Source organism: Schistocerca cancellata, chromosome 1 (assembly GCF_023864275.1).
Source record: "Schistocerca cancellata isolate TAMUIC-IGC-003103 chromosome 1, iqSchCanc2.1, whole genome shotgun sequence".
In the NCBI taxonomy this organism is placed as follows: domain Eukaryota; kingdom Metazoa; phylum Arthropoda; class Insecta; order Orthoptera; family Acrididae; genus Schistocerca; species Schistocerca cancellata.
In genome coordinates this window covers 1138301122-1138319894 of record NC_064626.1, presented here as the reverse complement: position 1 = coordinate 1138319894, position 18773 = coordinate 1138301122, and the positions used below count along the sequence as shown (strand labels likewise).

The 18773-nt window shown below is 39.3% G+C and overlaps 1 protein-coding gene across 2 annotated transcripts in view; it reads left to right on the top strand.

Annotated features, from left to right (window-relative positions):
- LOC126092799 (uncharacterized) overlaps positions 1 to 18773 on the top strand; it is a 211449-nt gene that overhangs the window by 29012 nt on the left and 163664 nt on the right. For both annotated transcript variants that reach the window (XM_049908536.1, XM_049908530.1), the window contains exons 2-3: positions 5292 to 5355; positions 17380 to 17573. In XM_049908536.1, the coding sequence (XP_049764493.1) occupies positions 5292 to 5355; positions 17380 to 17573 (258 nt within the window). The remainder of the gene's footprint in view (positions 1 to 5291; positions 5356 to 17379; positions 17574 to 18773) is intronic.

Below are 18773 nucleotides of genomic sequence, written 5' to 3'. Positions count from 1 at the left end.
AATACTGACCTTACGACTTACCTTAGAAGAAAGATTAAGGAAAGGCAAATGTACGTTTCTAGCATTTGTAGACTTAGAGAAAGCTTTTGACAATGTTGACTGGAATACTCTCTTTCAAATTCTGAAGGTGGCAGGGGTAAAATACAGGGAGCAAAAGGCTATTTACAATTTGTACAGAAACCAGATGGCAGTTATAAGAGTCGAGGGACATGAAAGGGAAGCAGTGGTTGGGAAGGGAGTGAGACAGGGTTGTAGCCTCTCCCCGATGTTATTCAATCTGTATATTGAGCAAGCAGTAAAGGAAACAAAAGAAAAATTTGGAGTAGGTATTAAAATCCATGGAGAAGAAATAAAAACTTTGAGGTTTGCCGATGACATTGTAATTCTGTCAGAGACAGCAAAGGACTTGGAAGAGCAGTTGAATGGAATGGACAGTGTCTTGAAAGGAGGATATAAGATTAACATCAACAAAAGCAAAACGAGGATAATGGAATGTAGTCGAATTAAGTCGGGTGATGCTGAGGGAATTAGATTAGGAAATGAGACACTTAAAGTAGTACAGGAGTTTTGCTATTTGGGGAGCAAAATAACTGATGATGGTCGAAGTAGAGAGGATATAAAATGTAGACTGGCAATGGCAAGGAAAGCGTTTATGAAGAAGAGAAATTTGTTAACATCGATTATAGATTTAAGTGTCAGGAAGTCGTTTCTGAAAGTATTTGTATGGAGTGTAGCCATGTATGGAACTGAAACATGGATGATAAATAGTTTGGACAAGAAGAGAATAGAAGCTTTCGAAATGTGGTGCTACAGAAGAATGCTGAAGATTAGATGGGTAGATCACATAACTAATGAGGAAGTATTGAATAGGATTGGGGAGAAGAGAAGTTTGTGGCACAACTTGACCAGAAGAAGGGATCGGTTGGTAGGACATGTTCTGAGGCATCAAGGGATCACCAATTTAGTATTGGAGGGCAGCGTGGAGGGTAAAAATCATAGAGGGAGACCGAGAGATGAATACATTAAACAGATTCAGAAGGATGCAGGTTGCAGTAGGTACTGGGAGATGAAGCAGCTTGCACAGGGTTGAGTAGCATGGAGAGCTGCATCAAATCAGTCTCAGGACTGAAGACCACAACAACAACAAGAACCTTGTGTTGAGTTTTATGTGCTAGGAAATCCTCAATCCAGTCACAAAACTGGTCTGATAAGCCATGCGGTCATACTTTGCTCATAACTGAATTCAATGCTTTCTGGAACTCAAATAAAATGACATCAACCTGGGAGCTTTTATCTTTGGCTTTCCAGATCTCTCATATTAGCAAAGCAAACTGAGTTGCATAAGATCTCTACGAAATCCGTGTCGATTCCTGTAGAGAAGATTCTCATTATCTGAGTTCGTAGTACATGAACATAAAATGTGTTCACAAATTCTGCAGCAGCCTGACTTTGGTGATACAGATGTGTTGCCATATATCTGTTATAGAGGTGTAGAGGGACAGCTGCACAGCCGCTACACAAATTCTATGTCCAGATATCCACATCTTCTTCACTGCACAGTCCTCGCTTTCAAGCAGATCAACTTCTGAGGTTGAGCATATTGGAAGGGACAGCAGTGACAGGGTTCCAGGCTATAACAAAAGCGGCTGAGGTGCCACAGTTAATTCGACAGGTTCCTGAGGCTCTCTCCAGTACAGAGCAGCAACCTACATACTGTGTTTCAGCCATTGGGCTTTTAGCTTTCTGGGAACTGCTGACAACTTTTGCATCTGTACTCAACTACCCAAGTCCACATCAAATGTTTTGCTGACAGGTAGGACTAACTAGACATGTGAACAAATCTAAGAATGGACACCAGGTAAGAATGTAAGTAAAGTAAAAATTTTTCTGAAACTGAGAACTGTGGCTGCTGTAATTGAAATCCCGCATATAAAAAGTATGAAATTCTCATATCCTACAGGAAAATGAAAGAGCATATGGAATTAGAGCAGACTTGTTGTATGAGGCCACCACATGTGGAAATCATTGAAAATGAACAGACCCATCATGATGGATACAAGCTAGTATCATACAGTTATAAAACCAATAACAAAAACAGGGAGTGGTTCTATATGTGAAAGATGGAATTAAGTGTGAGGCTCTCAAGTTTAATGAAAGTTGTGATGGACAGCTTTTTGAATGTTGTACTGTAGTAGTAGATAAAGAAACATGCCGTTGTGTAATACTGACAGGTTACAGGACCCAGCAGGAACTGTCGTAGCCTTCACAATGCAGCTAAAAACAATTTTAATGAGATTATGCAGACTTTGCTGGGGAATCATTATTATTTGTGGAGGCTTTAATGTAGATATCCTGTCAGATAACACTTACTGTGGGAACCTAGAATTGCTGATGTCCAGCTATTGGTAATTAATTTTAGATCCAGTGACTTGCAGTTATTTAGCTGTAAAACTGATAGTCACTGAGCTACGTGACCGGGACGGCAGCAGCTTCTTCAGTGTAGCAGCTTCCTTTTTTATTTACTTGATTCAACTTAGGTGGCAAAAATGTTAATACTATTAAGCAATATGGTGATAGTTTATTGTTAATACAATATGCAGATTAAGGTTTTGTCATTTACTTGTCCTTTGTTGATGAATATTGTGACTTGGTTCACATCCCTCAGTATGCACCTCCTGTATGGAGTCTGTGAAATGTAGTGAATGCTGAATGAATGAGTGGTGCTAGTTTCCCATACTGCAGAAGTTTTTTATGATTATTAATAAATCTTTTTGATGGAGTGGTTGCAAATAATATAACAATTATCCAGACATTGCTGAGCTAGATTTTTGCAAGTCTAGTGAGCCAGTCACCTGTGGCATTTATCATGGTGTGAACCTCGTGTGAACTCAGAAATGAGTAAATTAAAAATAAAATACTGAAGCTCACACATGAAAGCTAATAGGCCTATATGTTTACTTCCACTCAGAAATGCATAGTAAAATGAACAAGCACTTAGTGCAAACTGAGTCCTATTGCTGCAGCTATAACAAAATCTGGATGACTTGTTTACCCTATTTTGGGATATTTATGTCAAAAATGTGGCTCTGTGAATGCTTGAACTATTCTTTCCTTTGACTTTTACTAGGTGTAGAAGTTGAAACTGGAATTTGGTTGCAATAATTACATGTCTGTTGTTTGAAACTCGTAGACGATATTTTATTCAAAATAATCTCCATTGCTATTTATACATTTCTCCCACCTCTACAGCAGGCTATGAAAGCCATGCCAAAAACAAAACAGGTCTTCTCTTGAAGCGAACCAGTCAGTGAGCCATTTTTGTACATTTTCATAGGAATCGAAACGTTGTTCAGTGCGAGTGTCTCCCAGTGAAGCAAACAGATGACAATAGGATGGAGCCAAGTCTGGTGAGTAAGCTGCATGCCCTAGTATTTTCCAACTCGTTTTCCTGACCCATTTTTCTGTTTGTGATTGGGCTTTATCATGGAACAATATGGCTTTGTGTTGCGATTTTCTATATTCTACTCGTTTTTCACATAATGCTCAATTTAAATTGATCATTTGCTGTGCTAGCGATCAGTGTTAACAGTTTCACCAGGTTTTAGCAGCTCATAATAGCTGACACCCCTCTGATCACACCAAACACAGAGAATTGTCTTCTTTCCAAAGTGATTTTGTATTGCAGTGGATGTCGATGGTTTGCCTGGATTCACCCATGATTTATGATGCTAAGGATCCATTTTTCATCACCTGTCACTATTTGAAGGAGAAACAACTTTCTTTTGTATTCGGTGAGCACCATTTCATTTCATAAGTGCTCTTTCGAGTTGCTTACAGTCTTTCGTTCAGTTCATGTGGAACCCGTTTTCCCATTTTCTGCACCTTTATTGTAGATTTCAGCCGAAGAGAAATGGGTTTCTACATCATATTCAGTTGTTGCGTGAGTTCCTGTTGAGTTTATCATCTTCATCCAATACGGCCTGCAATTTGCTGTCTTCAAACTTTTTTGGTGGTTTTCCGTGCTCGTAATTTCTCATGTCAAAATCACCACTTTGGAATTTTTTGAAACACACTGTTTTCCCAAGAGCATGCTTGCTGAAAGCTTTGACAAGCATTCAAAGTGACTCGGTAATAGCTTTCTTCCAATGAAAAACAGTGCTGTCCGCAAATCGTTTATAGGCACAAAACTCGACATGTTTACGGGTTTGAAACCGATACCAATGTGTGGAACTTGGGTTACCGTGAGATTAGTCTTCAGCCATTATGGGAAGCAGATGGTGCTGCAGATGCAGTGTCATGGGCCCTACATTGACGGCTACCTCCATCCATAGGGAAATTCCAGTTTCATACATTTCACAAAAGGTGGCAGTTGCGGTGCAGGTGGTAGTAGGTCTCAGTGTCATACAATACGCTTAGACATTTGTAAACATAATGCCATCATAATGTTAGTCGATTTGTGATTGCATCATAGTTATTCTCGATTGAAGATGTCAGCTTATGACACAAATTCTCATCATTTGTGGGAAGTTTTTCGTTTAGCATGAAGAAATCTGTGGCTGAGGCTCTTCAAAAGCTGGGTAAGAGCTATGATGAGGCACCCGTTAGTGACAGAATGGTTTCAGCACTTCAAGAACACTGATTTTGACTTTGAAGACCTGCACAGTGCTGGAAGAGAGAAGGTTTTCAAAGCTACTGAAACCAACAGAAACGATTATAGGAGATTATTATCAAAAGCAATTTTTGTGTGAGAGCCAAGCACTAAAGACAAACAGCCTAAATGGAGCTGTAGACCAGAAAAGGTGATTTTGCAACATAACAATGCTTGATCCTCATGTCACAAAACCCGTCAAAATGTACTTAGAAACATTGAAATGGGAAGTCCTATCCCACTCACCCTGTTCTCCAGGCATTGCTCTCTCTGACTGCCACCTATTTGATCAATGGCTCACAACCTGGCTGACCAGCATCTCCGATCGTACAAATGAGTGCAAAATTTGATCAATTTGTGGGTTTCCTCAAAAGACACCTATTTCTTCTGCCACGGGATTTGTATGCTGCCTGAAAGATGGGCAAAAGCAGTGGCCAGTGATGGACACTACTTTGAATAGTAAATTTCTTGCAAGTTTTTCACAATAAAGCATCGAACTTTGAGAAAGAGTTGTGTAAGCAAAGCAAAATTGTAGACTTAATACTTTGTTAACTGTTAATCTCGTCTTGTGTTTTATCTCTGGAAATTCATTAATGATGGAAATTAAATAATTCCATTATGATAGTGTAATTTAATTTTCCAGGTTCGAGTTCTGCATGCTGACACACAGGACCAGGAGGATATTGCTCATCTGGTTGTAGTAGATGGTATGTAAAATTATTTCAATAAATTGAGATTATCAGAAATAATTTCAATTCTAGTGGGAGCAAGATTGTAGGCTGTTCACTTGTGTGAGAAGAAAAGCACACCTTGGCAGAGTGTGTGGAAGACAGTTGACAATCAGATCAGACTGAAAACATCAACAGAAAACTTCTCAAAATTCAGCAAACCAAGAGTCAATACCAGGAAGCTGCACTCTAGTGTTGGACTGACAGCCTACACAATAAAGTGTTACATGGTTAGTTTAAGGACATGATTGATGGCAAAGTAGATAAGAAAAGACCTGGTCTTTGCTGACCAATGGTACCCTGAAGAAGGAAACTGAAGGACAGATTTTTATTGCACAGGAACAACCCATCAGTACTAATGCCATCAGCACCAGAATGGTGAAATTGACGAAAGTGCAGACTCTAGTAAGAAGCTGAGGAAACTATTAACTGTTGCATAAATATTGGTCACACTGAGTACAAGAAGAGTATAATGCTGTTGCGTGAAACACCCACTGGAACTTACGCCAAAATTATCATCTGCTGCTGCCAAGGAATAGGTGGGACCGATCCGTAAAAATTATTCAAAAACAAACGTACCAAATTTCTGTGGGAATTCAGACTTCTGACAGATCAAATTTTGGAACACACTGCAGTACACCAGAAATCACAATTTTGGAGGAAAAGGATATGTGGATCATTGACATTGCCGCACCAGAGAATTGGATTTTTTCTGGGGATCTAAGGCACAAAACAGGGATACAGTTTTCAAACTGCAGAAAAGGACCATAAGAATAATAATTAGAAGTAATAGTTGGACTTATTTGCAAAGAACTATTTAAAGAAGGGGTATCCATACTGCACAAAGTGAGTACATCTGTCAATCTGTGGTTCATATTAGGGAAAACATGATTAAATATTTCACTAGTAGTTCTGTACATAATTGTGGAATAAAAGCCAGTTTGGACTTACATTTACTATGAAAAAACAAACAAAAAATTGAAAGCATCATTTTCTGTCAGGGAATAAGATTACCTAATAAATTGCCCAAGTATCTGGAAAGATTACTAGAATACACCTACACACATCAAAAAAAAGTTTTGCATCACCTCAGTTCCCAGAATTCCTGAAGATATACATTGGCTGTGGATATTGTATCACAGACACAGTCCCTTTGAGTGTTCAGAGATTACACTAAACCCTCCCAAAGATGTAAAAAACCAGGCATGAGCAGCATTTATTAGACAGAGGGGATCCGACAGCTGATCAGTTCCAGTCATTCCACCAGAAAGGAGGTATACAGCTCATGTTGTCTGTAGTTCAACCATGCCTAGACGGTCAGTACTGCAGTTCAATCATGTCCGAATTGTTACTTTGTGCCAGGAAAGGCGCACAAGAGAAACGTCCGGGCGTCTCAGAGCGAGCCAAAGCGATGTTTTTCAGACATGGAGGAGATACAGAGATGGGAACTGTCGACGACATGCTTTGCTCAGGCCACCCAAGGGCTACTACTGCAGAGGATGACTGTTATCTACGGATTATGGCTCGGAGTAACCCTGACAGCAACGCCACCATGTTGAATAATGCTTTTCGTGCAGCCGCAGGACGTCGTGTTACGACTCAAACTGTGCTCAGTAGGCTGCATGATGCGCTACTTCACTCCCAACCTCCTTGGCTAGGTCCATCTTTACAACCACAACACTATGTAGCATGGTACAGATGGGCCCAACAACATGCCGAATGGACCACTCAGGATTAGCATCACATTCTCTTCACTGATGAGTGTCACATATGCCTCCAACCAGACAATCGTCGGAGACATGTTTGGAGACAAACCGGTCAGGCTGAATGCCTTAGACGCACTGTCCAATGAGTGGAGCAAGGTGGAGGCTCCCTGCTGTTTTGGGGTGACATTATGTGGAGCCTGTGGACGTTGCTGGTGGTCATGGAAGGCACCGTAACAGCTGTATGATATGCGAATGCCATCCTCTGACAGAAAGTGCAACCATATCAGCAGCATATTGGCGAGGCATTCGTCTTCATGGATGACAATTCGTGCCTCCATCGTGCACATCTTGTGAATGACTTTCTTCAAGATAAAGACATTGCTGAACTAGAGTGGCCAGCATGTTCTCCAGACATGAAACCTATTGAACATACCTGGTATAGGTTGAAAAGGGCTTTTTATGGACGACTTGACCCACCAACCATTCTGAGGAATCTATACCGAATTGCTGTTCAATCTGGACCAACAGTGCCTTTATGAACTTGTGGATAGTATGCCACGACGAATACAGGCATGCATCAATGCAAGAGGATGTGCTATTGGGCATTAGGGGTACTGGTGTGTACAGCAATCTGTACCACCACCTCTGAAGGTCTCACTGTGTTGTGATACAATGTGCAATGTGTGGTTTTCATGAGCAATAAAAAGGGCGGAAATGATGTTAATGTTGATCTCTATTCCAATTTTCTGTACAGGTTCCGAAAGTCTCGGAACCGAGGTGATGCAAAACTTTTCTTGATGTGTATGTATAAAAATGCAGTTGAAACACACATATAAGTAATGCATTCTGCAGAATTAAAGATTATGTAGAGAACTCTTAGTAGTGTTTAATAATGGAGTGGACAACTACAACACCCTGTCACATTAAAATACACTCCTGTTTGTGAAAAGTGAAACACTCAGAAGCAGTGGCCTGCAACACGCCACAATAAGAGGACATGATTTAAATGGCAGAGTGGTGGCGTGCTTTTAGGCTCAATAGCACCCACTTCTGTGCGACAAAATAGGTCAGTGTTACACAATGCTCAGTCAGTGTGGAGCCGCCATATGAAATGGAAACATTTAATTGAGTGCCACTATGCCTCACCGAAATCACAGGGTGGAATATCATTATGTCAGTGCATTCAAAAGGAGCAGGAGAATTCATTTCTGTCAGGCGGATGTGTCATTCACTGACATTGCGGCTATACAGGGCATACTACTTCAACAGTGAGGTGTACATGGAATCAGTGAAGAGAAGAGGGCTGTACACAGCACTGACAGGGTACTGGACGACACTATGTGACCACAGTGCAAAATGACCGCAATCTTGTCTGCTTGGCCGTAATGGACAGGACAGCTTCGTTCAGAGTTGACGCGATGTTGGAGCACTGCAACAGGTATGCATGTCTTCATCGACAGTTTGACGCCGTCTACTGTGCGCTGGACTGGTGGCATACAAGCCATTCCATCGGCTTGCATTGACAGAACCCAGCAAAGCAATAGGAATGTGAACGACAACACCAGCATGCTGAGTGGCTAAATGTAGTGTTTTTGGACAAGTCCCATTTCAACTTGTCCTACAGCATACGTATTTGATGCCGTCATGGTGAATGCAGTCAGGTAGACTGTATTGCCGAGCGGCATAGTGGACAAATGCCAGGTGTGATGATTTGAAGTGCCATTGCCTATAACAGGTGATCTCACTTCCTACTTCTTGAGGGCAATCTGAACAGCTACTTCTACATCATGGAAGTAACCAACCTTTTGCAGTCCAAACACCCTTTATTAATGCATGATCACATGAAACATAGCAGAGCATTCACAAACAACAACAAGAGTCCACACCGGTTCCAAACCTCACTGACTAAAGATAGAGCACTCCTTGTTCCAGAGTCATGGGTAGTTGACGATCTCCACAAAGTGTTTAATGCCATTCAGCATTTGAAGAAAGAAAGGGCACCAGGAGAGGACTTTTTTTTCCCTCGATGTGAATGGTGGAGGAAAAGTAATACAAATGGGACTTTCGAATTTGTTCATTGAATGTGTGTAATGGATGACAGTTCCCCAAAACTGCAACATAGCTGTAACTACTGTGCAAGAAAGGAGACAGACAAGGCATGAAACTGTAGAGACCTGCCAGCCTCCTCTCTGTAATGTACCTATGTTTATCAAAATCATCATCAACAGCTAGCTTTAGGGGTGGATTTAAAGTGTGGACCTGTAGAACTGTTGTAAGTCTTGAACAAAATTATAAGATGGAGAGATGACTCTGAGTTACCACTTTAAGATTTCAGATTTTGAGATAGCTTTTGGCTTGTTTCAACAAAATCTGTACTAACTTTCTCAGAGAAACAGAGCATTTATTCATCCAATATAAGTGTGAATTGTAATTTATTAGTGCCAGAACATAAATAATGTAAATCAAGTCAAAAATTTTAGTAAAATTTTAGCTGAAACGGAGAACTGTTACTAGTAACAATATCCTAATAGTAATGCAGTTTTGTCATAGAAAAAAAAATTGTTACTGAGTTACAGCTAGCTCACATTGTCTGTTTACCCTCCATGAATTCTTGTACAAGATAGTAAAACGTTCTTTACAAAATCTTGTGGAGCCTTATTTTTAGATGACCTAGCTTCATGTATGTTTTTTTCCTATTAGCTGATTGTATATTTTCGTCCTCATATGCCATGGTGACTGTGCTTACAATTTCTATTGGTGCGTGGAAACTATAAAATTCTCTTTATTTCTTATGTTTAAGTGTGCCTAAAATGATTCTTCTCATATAGTTTTTATCTCCTGTATAATGATATTATAATTTTGCTAATGTATAGGGAGGGAATGGTTTGGATTTGTATTTTTCAAGATAATGAGTGACAAGTTTATTTTCATTGTGCAGTACACATGTAGCTGACGGTTTTCTTGTGCTCCTTCAGAACACCATACCTAATTAATGATGATTCAAAATAACTATCATATTTGCAAACTGAAAACTGTTTAATTTATTTGATAGAATGTAAAAGTATATAGTCCAGATTAACTTCTTGTTCAGATTTAATTCAAGGAATCTGATCATATCAATTTTTCCCATAAGCTGATTGTTATGCTATATTTTAAGCTCTACACATTTTGAATGTGTGGTTTTCAAATGTACTGTGTTGGTTTTTGCAACACTCAACTTCAACACATTTAACTGGAACCAGTTTTCTAGTGTTTTGAGTGTGCTCACAGTAGAGCTTAGAATATTTTCTGCATTATCAGCTTCTATTAAAAGAAAAGTATTGTCTTCAAAGAGAACTAATTGGCAATTTATATGTATCAGTAAGTAATTTACATAGAACGGAAAAAACATTGGCTGTAGAATGGAACCTTGTGGCACAACTTTTGACACTGTATTCCCTGAAGAATAATAGCCTAATTTATTGAATTTGAAGTGACAGTTACCCTTTAATTTTTGTGTTGCAGGTATAATATAAGCCATAGAGTTGTCCTTAATCCCATATTTATCTGATTTATAGAACATGGTAAAGATGATACATTGAGTTGCAGACAGCCACAGTGAAAAGACTGTTACACATTTAGCTTTCGTCCAAAGCCTCCCTCAGTAAAGAAAAACCAGACTGCTGGTCTGAGTTGCCAGAGATGGCGGTCTTATATGTGTGGTGTTTGCGTGAGGTGTGCTTGCTTTTGTGTGTGTGTGTGTGTGTGTGTTTCTTCTCTGAAGAAGGCTTTGGCCAAATGCTAAATGTGTAACAGTCTTTTCATTGTGGCTGTCTGCAGCTCAGTGCATCATCTATATGTTGAGTAGCAATCTATCCTTTCCAAACATTGTTGATATTCCAACCTGGAGTTTCCATTGTTTAATTTATAGGTAAGCAAGAGTCAGTGGCTTTTGTAAGATCGCATCTAATCCTTTGCTTATCTTCAAACAATGGAGTGTAATGTACTGTGTGTATTATTCTGCACATTCAAAATTCTATTCTTCCAATCAGTCAAAAGTGCTGGAGAAAGTAGCTACAACCCAGATTCAAAATTTTGCTCATCCTTTCAGTTAAACTGTTCACTGCACCCAGTGTGTTTTTTTTTTCTTGTTAGAACCTAAATTGGTTACTTGACTGCTTTTTACAATAAAATTTTGAATCTGGGTTGTAGCTACTTTCTCCATCACTTTTGACAGGATTGGAAGAATAGAATTTTGAATGTGCAGAATAATACATACAGTACATAATTATTCAGCTTCCATTAGACTTCATCTGGATAGTGAGAAATTCCAAATTGGAAAAGCAGTCAGGCAAAGAGATTTTATCACCAATACTATTCGCAGAAATCTTTGTGGAAGTTTTCAGATCCTTGGACTGGAGAGACAAAGAAGCAATGTTTATTATTGGGAACTCCCCTTCATTTGGCTGGTGACACCGTACTGTTTGTCTCTAGTGCAGATTAACTTCAACAGTGAACAGATGGACTTGTTCATACTTTCTGTAACACATCATACTCTAAAAGAAAGCCTTTAGAGATGTCAAATAAGTCAAGTTGTATGGTAATAGGCAGAAGCAGCCACTGCAGGCATTTGTGAAAAATACACTGACTACAGATAGTGACTATTGAGCATCTACACAAACTGAGAAATATGGGAATTCTCCTTAATTACTTTATACAAGTCGATGTATCTCGGTTGCGATCCTCGTCAGTCGCAGGATTTATATCTGTAAATTATTGCTTCTTTCATCTGCAGCAATGACTGTTAATGTGCAAAATGTCGAGTTGCTCTGTAGTCTGCCTGTAATTGGCTGGTTGAGGAAGTTAAAGGGCTGGAGGAAAGCAATGGCGTACCAACTCCAGTAGGACCACAGTTAGTAAAGCACTCTGTTGTTTAGACAAGCTCTTAGTGTGATAACAGCGTTAGCTTTTGCTTTAGGTATTAGAATGAAACAGCTACTTTTTTTGGGTGGTGGTGGTGGTGGTGGTGGGTGGTGGGTGGTGGTCGTGGAGGGGGGGGGGGGGGGAGAGTCCAACACTGCTCCCCTTATGCTACTCAGTTACTGTTATTGTGTAATACTTCAAAAAAAGGTAAATGTAATATTTCATAGACCGCTATCAGTTGTCTATACATTGACAAACTCATGCTATGTTTATATGTATATAAAATTTGCATCTTGGGGTGTAGTTATTCTGATAACAACTGAATCAACAGGAAAAAAATATATAAGAGTAAAATTGACCTGTAGCTGTGTGGTAAACAAAGTAGAGTTCTCAAAACCAAGTTTCTTATATTCCTGAAAGAGAAAGTCTACAACCAGTGTGTACTGACACTTTTGGCTTATTGTGGTGAGGCTTGGATTTTGAAACTGAGGGAAAACAGTATGAAAAGGATAATTGCTCTGAATCTGGCCTCAGCATCTAGAGACTGTAGTCATGTTTTGTGCGTGTGTTTTTTGTCTATTTCCAATGAAGATCCTGTTGGTCAAAAGCTTACTTTCTGACAGTCTTTTTGTTGTGCTTATCTGCGACTCAGCATCTCCGCTACTATCCTTTTCATAATGTTGCCATATTCCATCCTGGATTTTCCACTATTTGAAACTGAGGGAGACATATTTTGGGAATGACTGGGAGAGCCAGTAAAGCAAACGAATGGGTCAGAGGATGAACTGGAGGGGGAAACTTAATCTGATGGTAATGAAAATGACGTGCAGGTAAATGGGATATTTAGACAGGAGAGGCTAGGTCATAGGGGAAGACTGAGATGACAGCTTAATGGAAGGCACAACAGGAGCAACTGAAATCACTCAACAGAGGAAAGTCCACTGGACATGTCGGGATACCAATTCGATTCTACACAGAGTATGCGAAAGAACTTGCCCCCCTTCTAACAGCCGTGTACAGCAAGTCTCTAGAGGAATGGAAGGTTCCAAATGATTGGAAAAGAGCACAGGTAGTTCCAGTTTTCAAGAAGGGTCATCAAGCAGATGCTCAAAACTATAGATCTATATCTCTGACATCGATCTGTTGTAGAATTTTAGAACATTTTTATTGCTGACGTATCATGTAATTTCTGGAAACCCAGAATCTACTCTGTAGGAATCAACATGGATTCCGGAAGTAGCGATCGTGTGAGACCCAACTCTCTTTATTTGTTCATGAGACCCAGAAAATATTAGATACAGGCTTCCAGGTAGATGCCATTTTCCTTGACTTCTGGAAGGCGTTCGATACAGTTCCACCCTGTCGCCTGATAAACAGAGTAAGAGCCTACGGAATATCAGACCAGCTGTGTGACTGGATTGAAGAGTTTTTAGCAAACAGAACACAGCATGTTGTTCTCAATGGAGAGACGTCTACAGACGTTAAAGTAACCTCTGGTCTGCCACAGGGGAGTGTTATGGGACCATTGCTTTTCATAATATATATAAATGACCTAGTAGATAGCGTCGGAAGTTCCATGCAGCTTTTCGCAGATAATGCTGCAGTGTACAGAGAAGTTGCAGCATTAGAAAATTGTAGCGAAATGCAGGAAGATCTACAGTGGATAGGCACTTGGTGCAGGGAGTGGCAACTGACCCTTAACATGACAAATGTAATGTATTGCGAATACATAGAAAGAAGGACCCTTTATTGTATGATTATAGGATAGCGGAACAAACACTGGTAGCAGTTACTTCTGTAAAATATCTTGGAGTATGCGTACGTAACTATTTGAAGTGGAATGATCATATAAAATTAATTGTTGATTATGCGGGTACCAGGTTGAGATTCATTGGGAGTGTCCTTAGAAAATATAGTCCATCAACGAAGGAGGTAGCTTACAAAACACTCGTTCGACCTATACTTGTGTATTGCTCATCAGTGTGGGATCCATACCAGATCGGGTTGACGGAGGAGATAGAGAAGGTCCAAAGAAGAGCGGCGTGTTTCGTCACAGGGTTATTAGGTAACCTTGATAGCGTTACGGAGATGTTTAGCAAACTCAAGTGGCAGACTCTGCAAGAGAGGTGCTCTGCATTGCGGTGTAACTTGCTCGCCAGGTTTCGAGAGGGTGCGTTTCTGGTTGAGGTATCAAATATATTGCTTCCCCCTACTTATACCTCCCGAGGAGATCACAAATGTAAAATTAGAGAGATTCAAGCACGCACGGAGGCTTTCTGACAGTCGTTCTTCCCACGAACCATACGCGACTGGAACAGGAAAGGGAGGTAATGACAGTGGCACGTAAAGTGCCCTCCGACACACACCGTTGGGTGGCTTGCAAAGTATAAATGTAGATGTAGATGTAGAAGGCGTGCAGCTGGGGGCTGTGACAAATGGGACAGTCTGGAGAAAGCCTTCACCCAGACCGCGTATCGGTTGGTGGGGACTGCTGCAAGTGATGATAGTAGAACCAGCAGGAGACGGTGGCAGGCATGCACAGGTTCGTAATTCAGTTTAAGTGGTGCAATTTTGCCAGTGTTTGAAGCTCAGAAGCTAGAGGTTCGTGCAAGAAAATAAACAACAAAAAGCAGTAGATTATTAATGGTAATTGATGCACATGTTAGTAAAAATACTGTGCTATATTTCTCCAGCAACTTCAATGCTTTGTTCAAGTTCTGAGTTATATCGCTGTGTGCGATGTAATGATAAAATTACAATAAGCCATCATTTTCATCACCAGAGACCATTCATACATACATAAAGAGAAATTGTGTCACAATACTTTTTTAACTTGTCCACTGTGTTGCAATCGTGAAGCCTCAGACAGAGGATGGCATATGCCTGCACTTTTGTAGGTGAGAACGTTCACAACTTTTTCATGTGGCCTTCTGAATAATGAGTCTCCTCTGCTCTTTACCCTTATGTCTGTTACGTTTTGCTGGTTCTCCAATCCGTATTTTGATCCTAGACTATTACCACAGATTCTCTACTGTATTTGAGGAATTTTTACTACACTTGTCCTCTAACACATGCTGTTCTGCTCCAGCTAACACTAATATTCATATTAAACAGCCTTTACCTTTACCACTATATAGAAAGATGGTAGCATTCTGCATATAGTTGCATAAATGCATAATTTGAAGAGTTAGGAAGAAAATAGCAGGTGAGTGATCGGTTGAGTGATGAAAGGGTAAGAAGTAATTCCTGTAGTTAGCAGTAGTAAGCCTGCTGTGATTTATTCATCTTGAGATCACTTTAATATATGGAGAAATGTGAGTAGTATTTACAGACCCTGAAACTAGTCACAGATAATGAAATATTAACAAATAAAATAAAAAACAATGAAATGTTGCTGTAGAGCTGTTGTGTAAAGGGAAAGTGTATACAGACAGGTAAATTTATACAGATGTATTTGATGAGGATGCGTCAGAGGGATGATCGTAGCCTCGTAGCGAGAACCTCGTACTTGAAATGGTTTAGGCAACCCTAAATCCGGATATTCATCCCTCATCTTGAATCTAGGACCAGTATCTTAACAAATACATCTCTTCTTTTGGTTTATTCGTAGTGTACAATACTCCATTGTTTGTTTATAGAGAGTGATTAATTGTTAACGCAACTGCTTTCGCAGCATACAGCCAGCTAGGGGCATGCCGGCTTCCGTGCCTGAAGTGTGGGTGACAGTAAATATAGCATGGTTTGTTACATATGTTATTTCCAACAGATGTAACATAAAAATCAAAAAAGGGAAGGAAATTACTCACATATATTAAGCAAAGAGATGGGAACTGCTTCCCTTCATTGTTCAAGTATTTCTGACACCTGCTTAGGAAGTTGTTTATTATACTCTGCAATTCCCTCTGGAAAATTGCAGCAATTTTTTAATGAACATTACTTTTAAGTTCGTCTAAAGTGTGTGGATTTGATTTGTACGCTTTTTCCTGTAATGCCCCCATAGATAAAAATGACAAGGTATTAAATTGGGAGAGCGAGGAGGCCATATGTTTTTATGATTCTATCTTAAAACATGTCATGGATCTCCTGTAGTAAGAAGTTGGTAGTGTATTCCATCACAGAGTCCTAATGAAACCTTGCAAAAGCACATTTTCTGTAAGTCAATTGAAAAAAAAGAAAGAAAAGAAAAGAAAAAAAAAATGCTCCAAAATGTTTTACACATTTTGCTCACTGTTAATTGATTCCTGAAAAAAAAAAAAAAGAAAAAAAATAGGGTCCACTACTCTTTCACTGCTAATAGTGTGCAATACTCCTATTTTTTTTTTATCATTCAGGGGTTCATTGTGTATTACGTTAGGCTTTTCAGTACTCCAGTAACAGTTATTTTGTGAATTAATGTATCCACTTTGATGGAACCATAATATTTCAGAAAAGAAAGTTAGGTGAGGGTCGATTTCTTCATCATGCAACCTATTCAAAGTCCATTCAAAAAACCGCAACCTTTTTTCAGGGTCATGTGGTTTAAGTTAGTGCACTGAAGTTACATTATAGCGTTGTAACTTCAGTAACTTTTTAGCCATTTGAACAGAGCCATACCAAATTCCTGTTTGGTGAGAAAGATGTCAAACTGATTTTCTAGGAGACCTTTCCAGAGCATGCTTAATGTTATCCAGAATTTATTATGTAAGTATAGTAGGGGACTGTGTATATTTCCTGTCAAGAACACTCCCTGTTTCATGAAATTTATAAATCAGTCAATGAACTGTACTCCTATTAGGACCTTCAACAGTAGGAAATTCCTCTCGAAATAATCTCCTTACTGCACGCACTGATTCTGTATGCATGTACGAATTGTACATAAATACCCTATTAGTGAATAGAATACTTATATTTCACTTGAAACACTTTCACTCAGTACACTGTTTTGTTACCTAACAAATATGTGCAAGATTTCTACATAAATGAAAGCCTTGCAGTGAAGGGGAAATGTACTCTCCACCAGTGTCGCCACTGGCTGGCTGCTGGCAGGGTAACAAATTCCCCGCCAGGTGGTTGCATTAAGGATTGACCACCCCATACTTGGGAGAGGCTCGGTGGTTGTCGATGTACTAAACATTAGCAGCCTGCAGTCTGTCTGTGGCAGCTGATGTGTAATTCGAGACATCCCACATGCCGGGTGACTCTCCTTCATTTTGGGGTGGATGGAACACAGTGTGTGGATGAATGTATAAGAGATGAGCGGGCACGTTAACCTCTAAAGTTTGATAAAGTAAAAACTCGAAGTAAATCCAAAATTTTTACGAAATTCTGAATTGTAGCACAGTGAGCACTAGACAGATGTTTGTTAGTTCTACTGTAAGTGTTTAACCTTATGTATTTGTTGTGTGAAATATTTCAGAGCATCCAGATGCCCAAGGCAAGGAAGGTCATCCACTGAATGTTTTTATTCTGGGGGACTTTCCGCAAAAGAATGTCCCGTTCCACGAAGAAGAAGTTGTTGCTCTCAGAGGAGGTTGCATCTCCGAAAACGACAAAGGGACGCTTGAACTTGTGTTTACAAGTGATAAGCGGAACACCATTTTACGGGAAGATGTAAGTGTTTCATTGTGTATATCACTATAATTACAAAATATTTTCATAATTCTGGACAGTAGTGACCAAAGACAAGTAAATAGTTGACTGCTTTACTGACTGATAATATTGCTGTCAATTATTAACATTTTACTTCCCTCCTATCTGGACCTCCAAAAACAGTTAAAACAAATTTTAAAAGTGCTTATTCATTGCATAGGAAGCTACAAACGTAGTCCCCAATCTCCAGTTACAAACCCTCAGTTCATTACCAAATGTTAATAAAAATGTGAATACCTATTAGACAGATAATGAACTGTGTAAACAGTCCAGCATCAAACTTAAGAAGAAGCTTCTCAAAGGTGTATACACACTCGATAGTAGTAGGACATTAAGGAAAAAATATTTTTTCATATTTTCTCATGGAATAGTTCTGGTGGAAAAAAGGATTTGACATTCTTGCTGATTTGTTTCACTGTGGTAATGCCGACCTGTTAAGTGATATAAAGGAAACCAAATCATATCTTTTATTCTGATTCACTGTATAACTTAGGCCACGTGATAGTTGTGAATATTCTTAGTGTTCACTATGCATGCTAATTTCTCTTAATATGTCAGCTTCCATTGGATTTTGCATAGAGTTATTTTTGATGCTGTGACAACTACTTGTCTTACCATTTGTGATATTGCCTAGGCTGTATATATGCATACCATTATATTTCATAGCTTAGTGTGTGACATTTTACATGAAATTAAGATTGGTACTCATGTATGCTAGGCAGTTCCTCATCTAAAAATTTCAATGGAGCTCTTGATGGTACACTGTGTAGTGCTGATCTTTTTAATGAATTTACATGTTCATTTGTAAATCTGTGATGTTAAATGATTTTTATGACATAACAAATATGCACACATGTTTAGTGTATTGTGCTGGATGTACACAAAGATTTGATTTAATGCCAATACTTTCATTTTTAAGCTTAAGTGGTATTATGATTACCTATCACTTCCTGTAAGATTGATATGTACACCCTTATATTACTACATTTTTACCCTTTTATTATGCAGGAGCCCGAGGGTGGCAAAATGAATTGCTGAAACTGGTAGCTTTTAGAATAAAATAAAATATCCTAAAGCGTACAGTTGATGGTAAAGTTTATTGACATTGAAAAGTACATACCAGCCATGTCCCCTGGCTGTGATGGACCAACAGAGATTCTA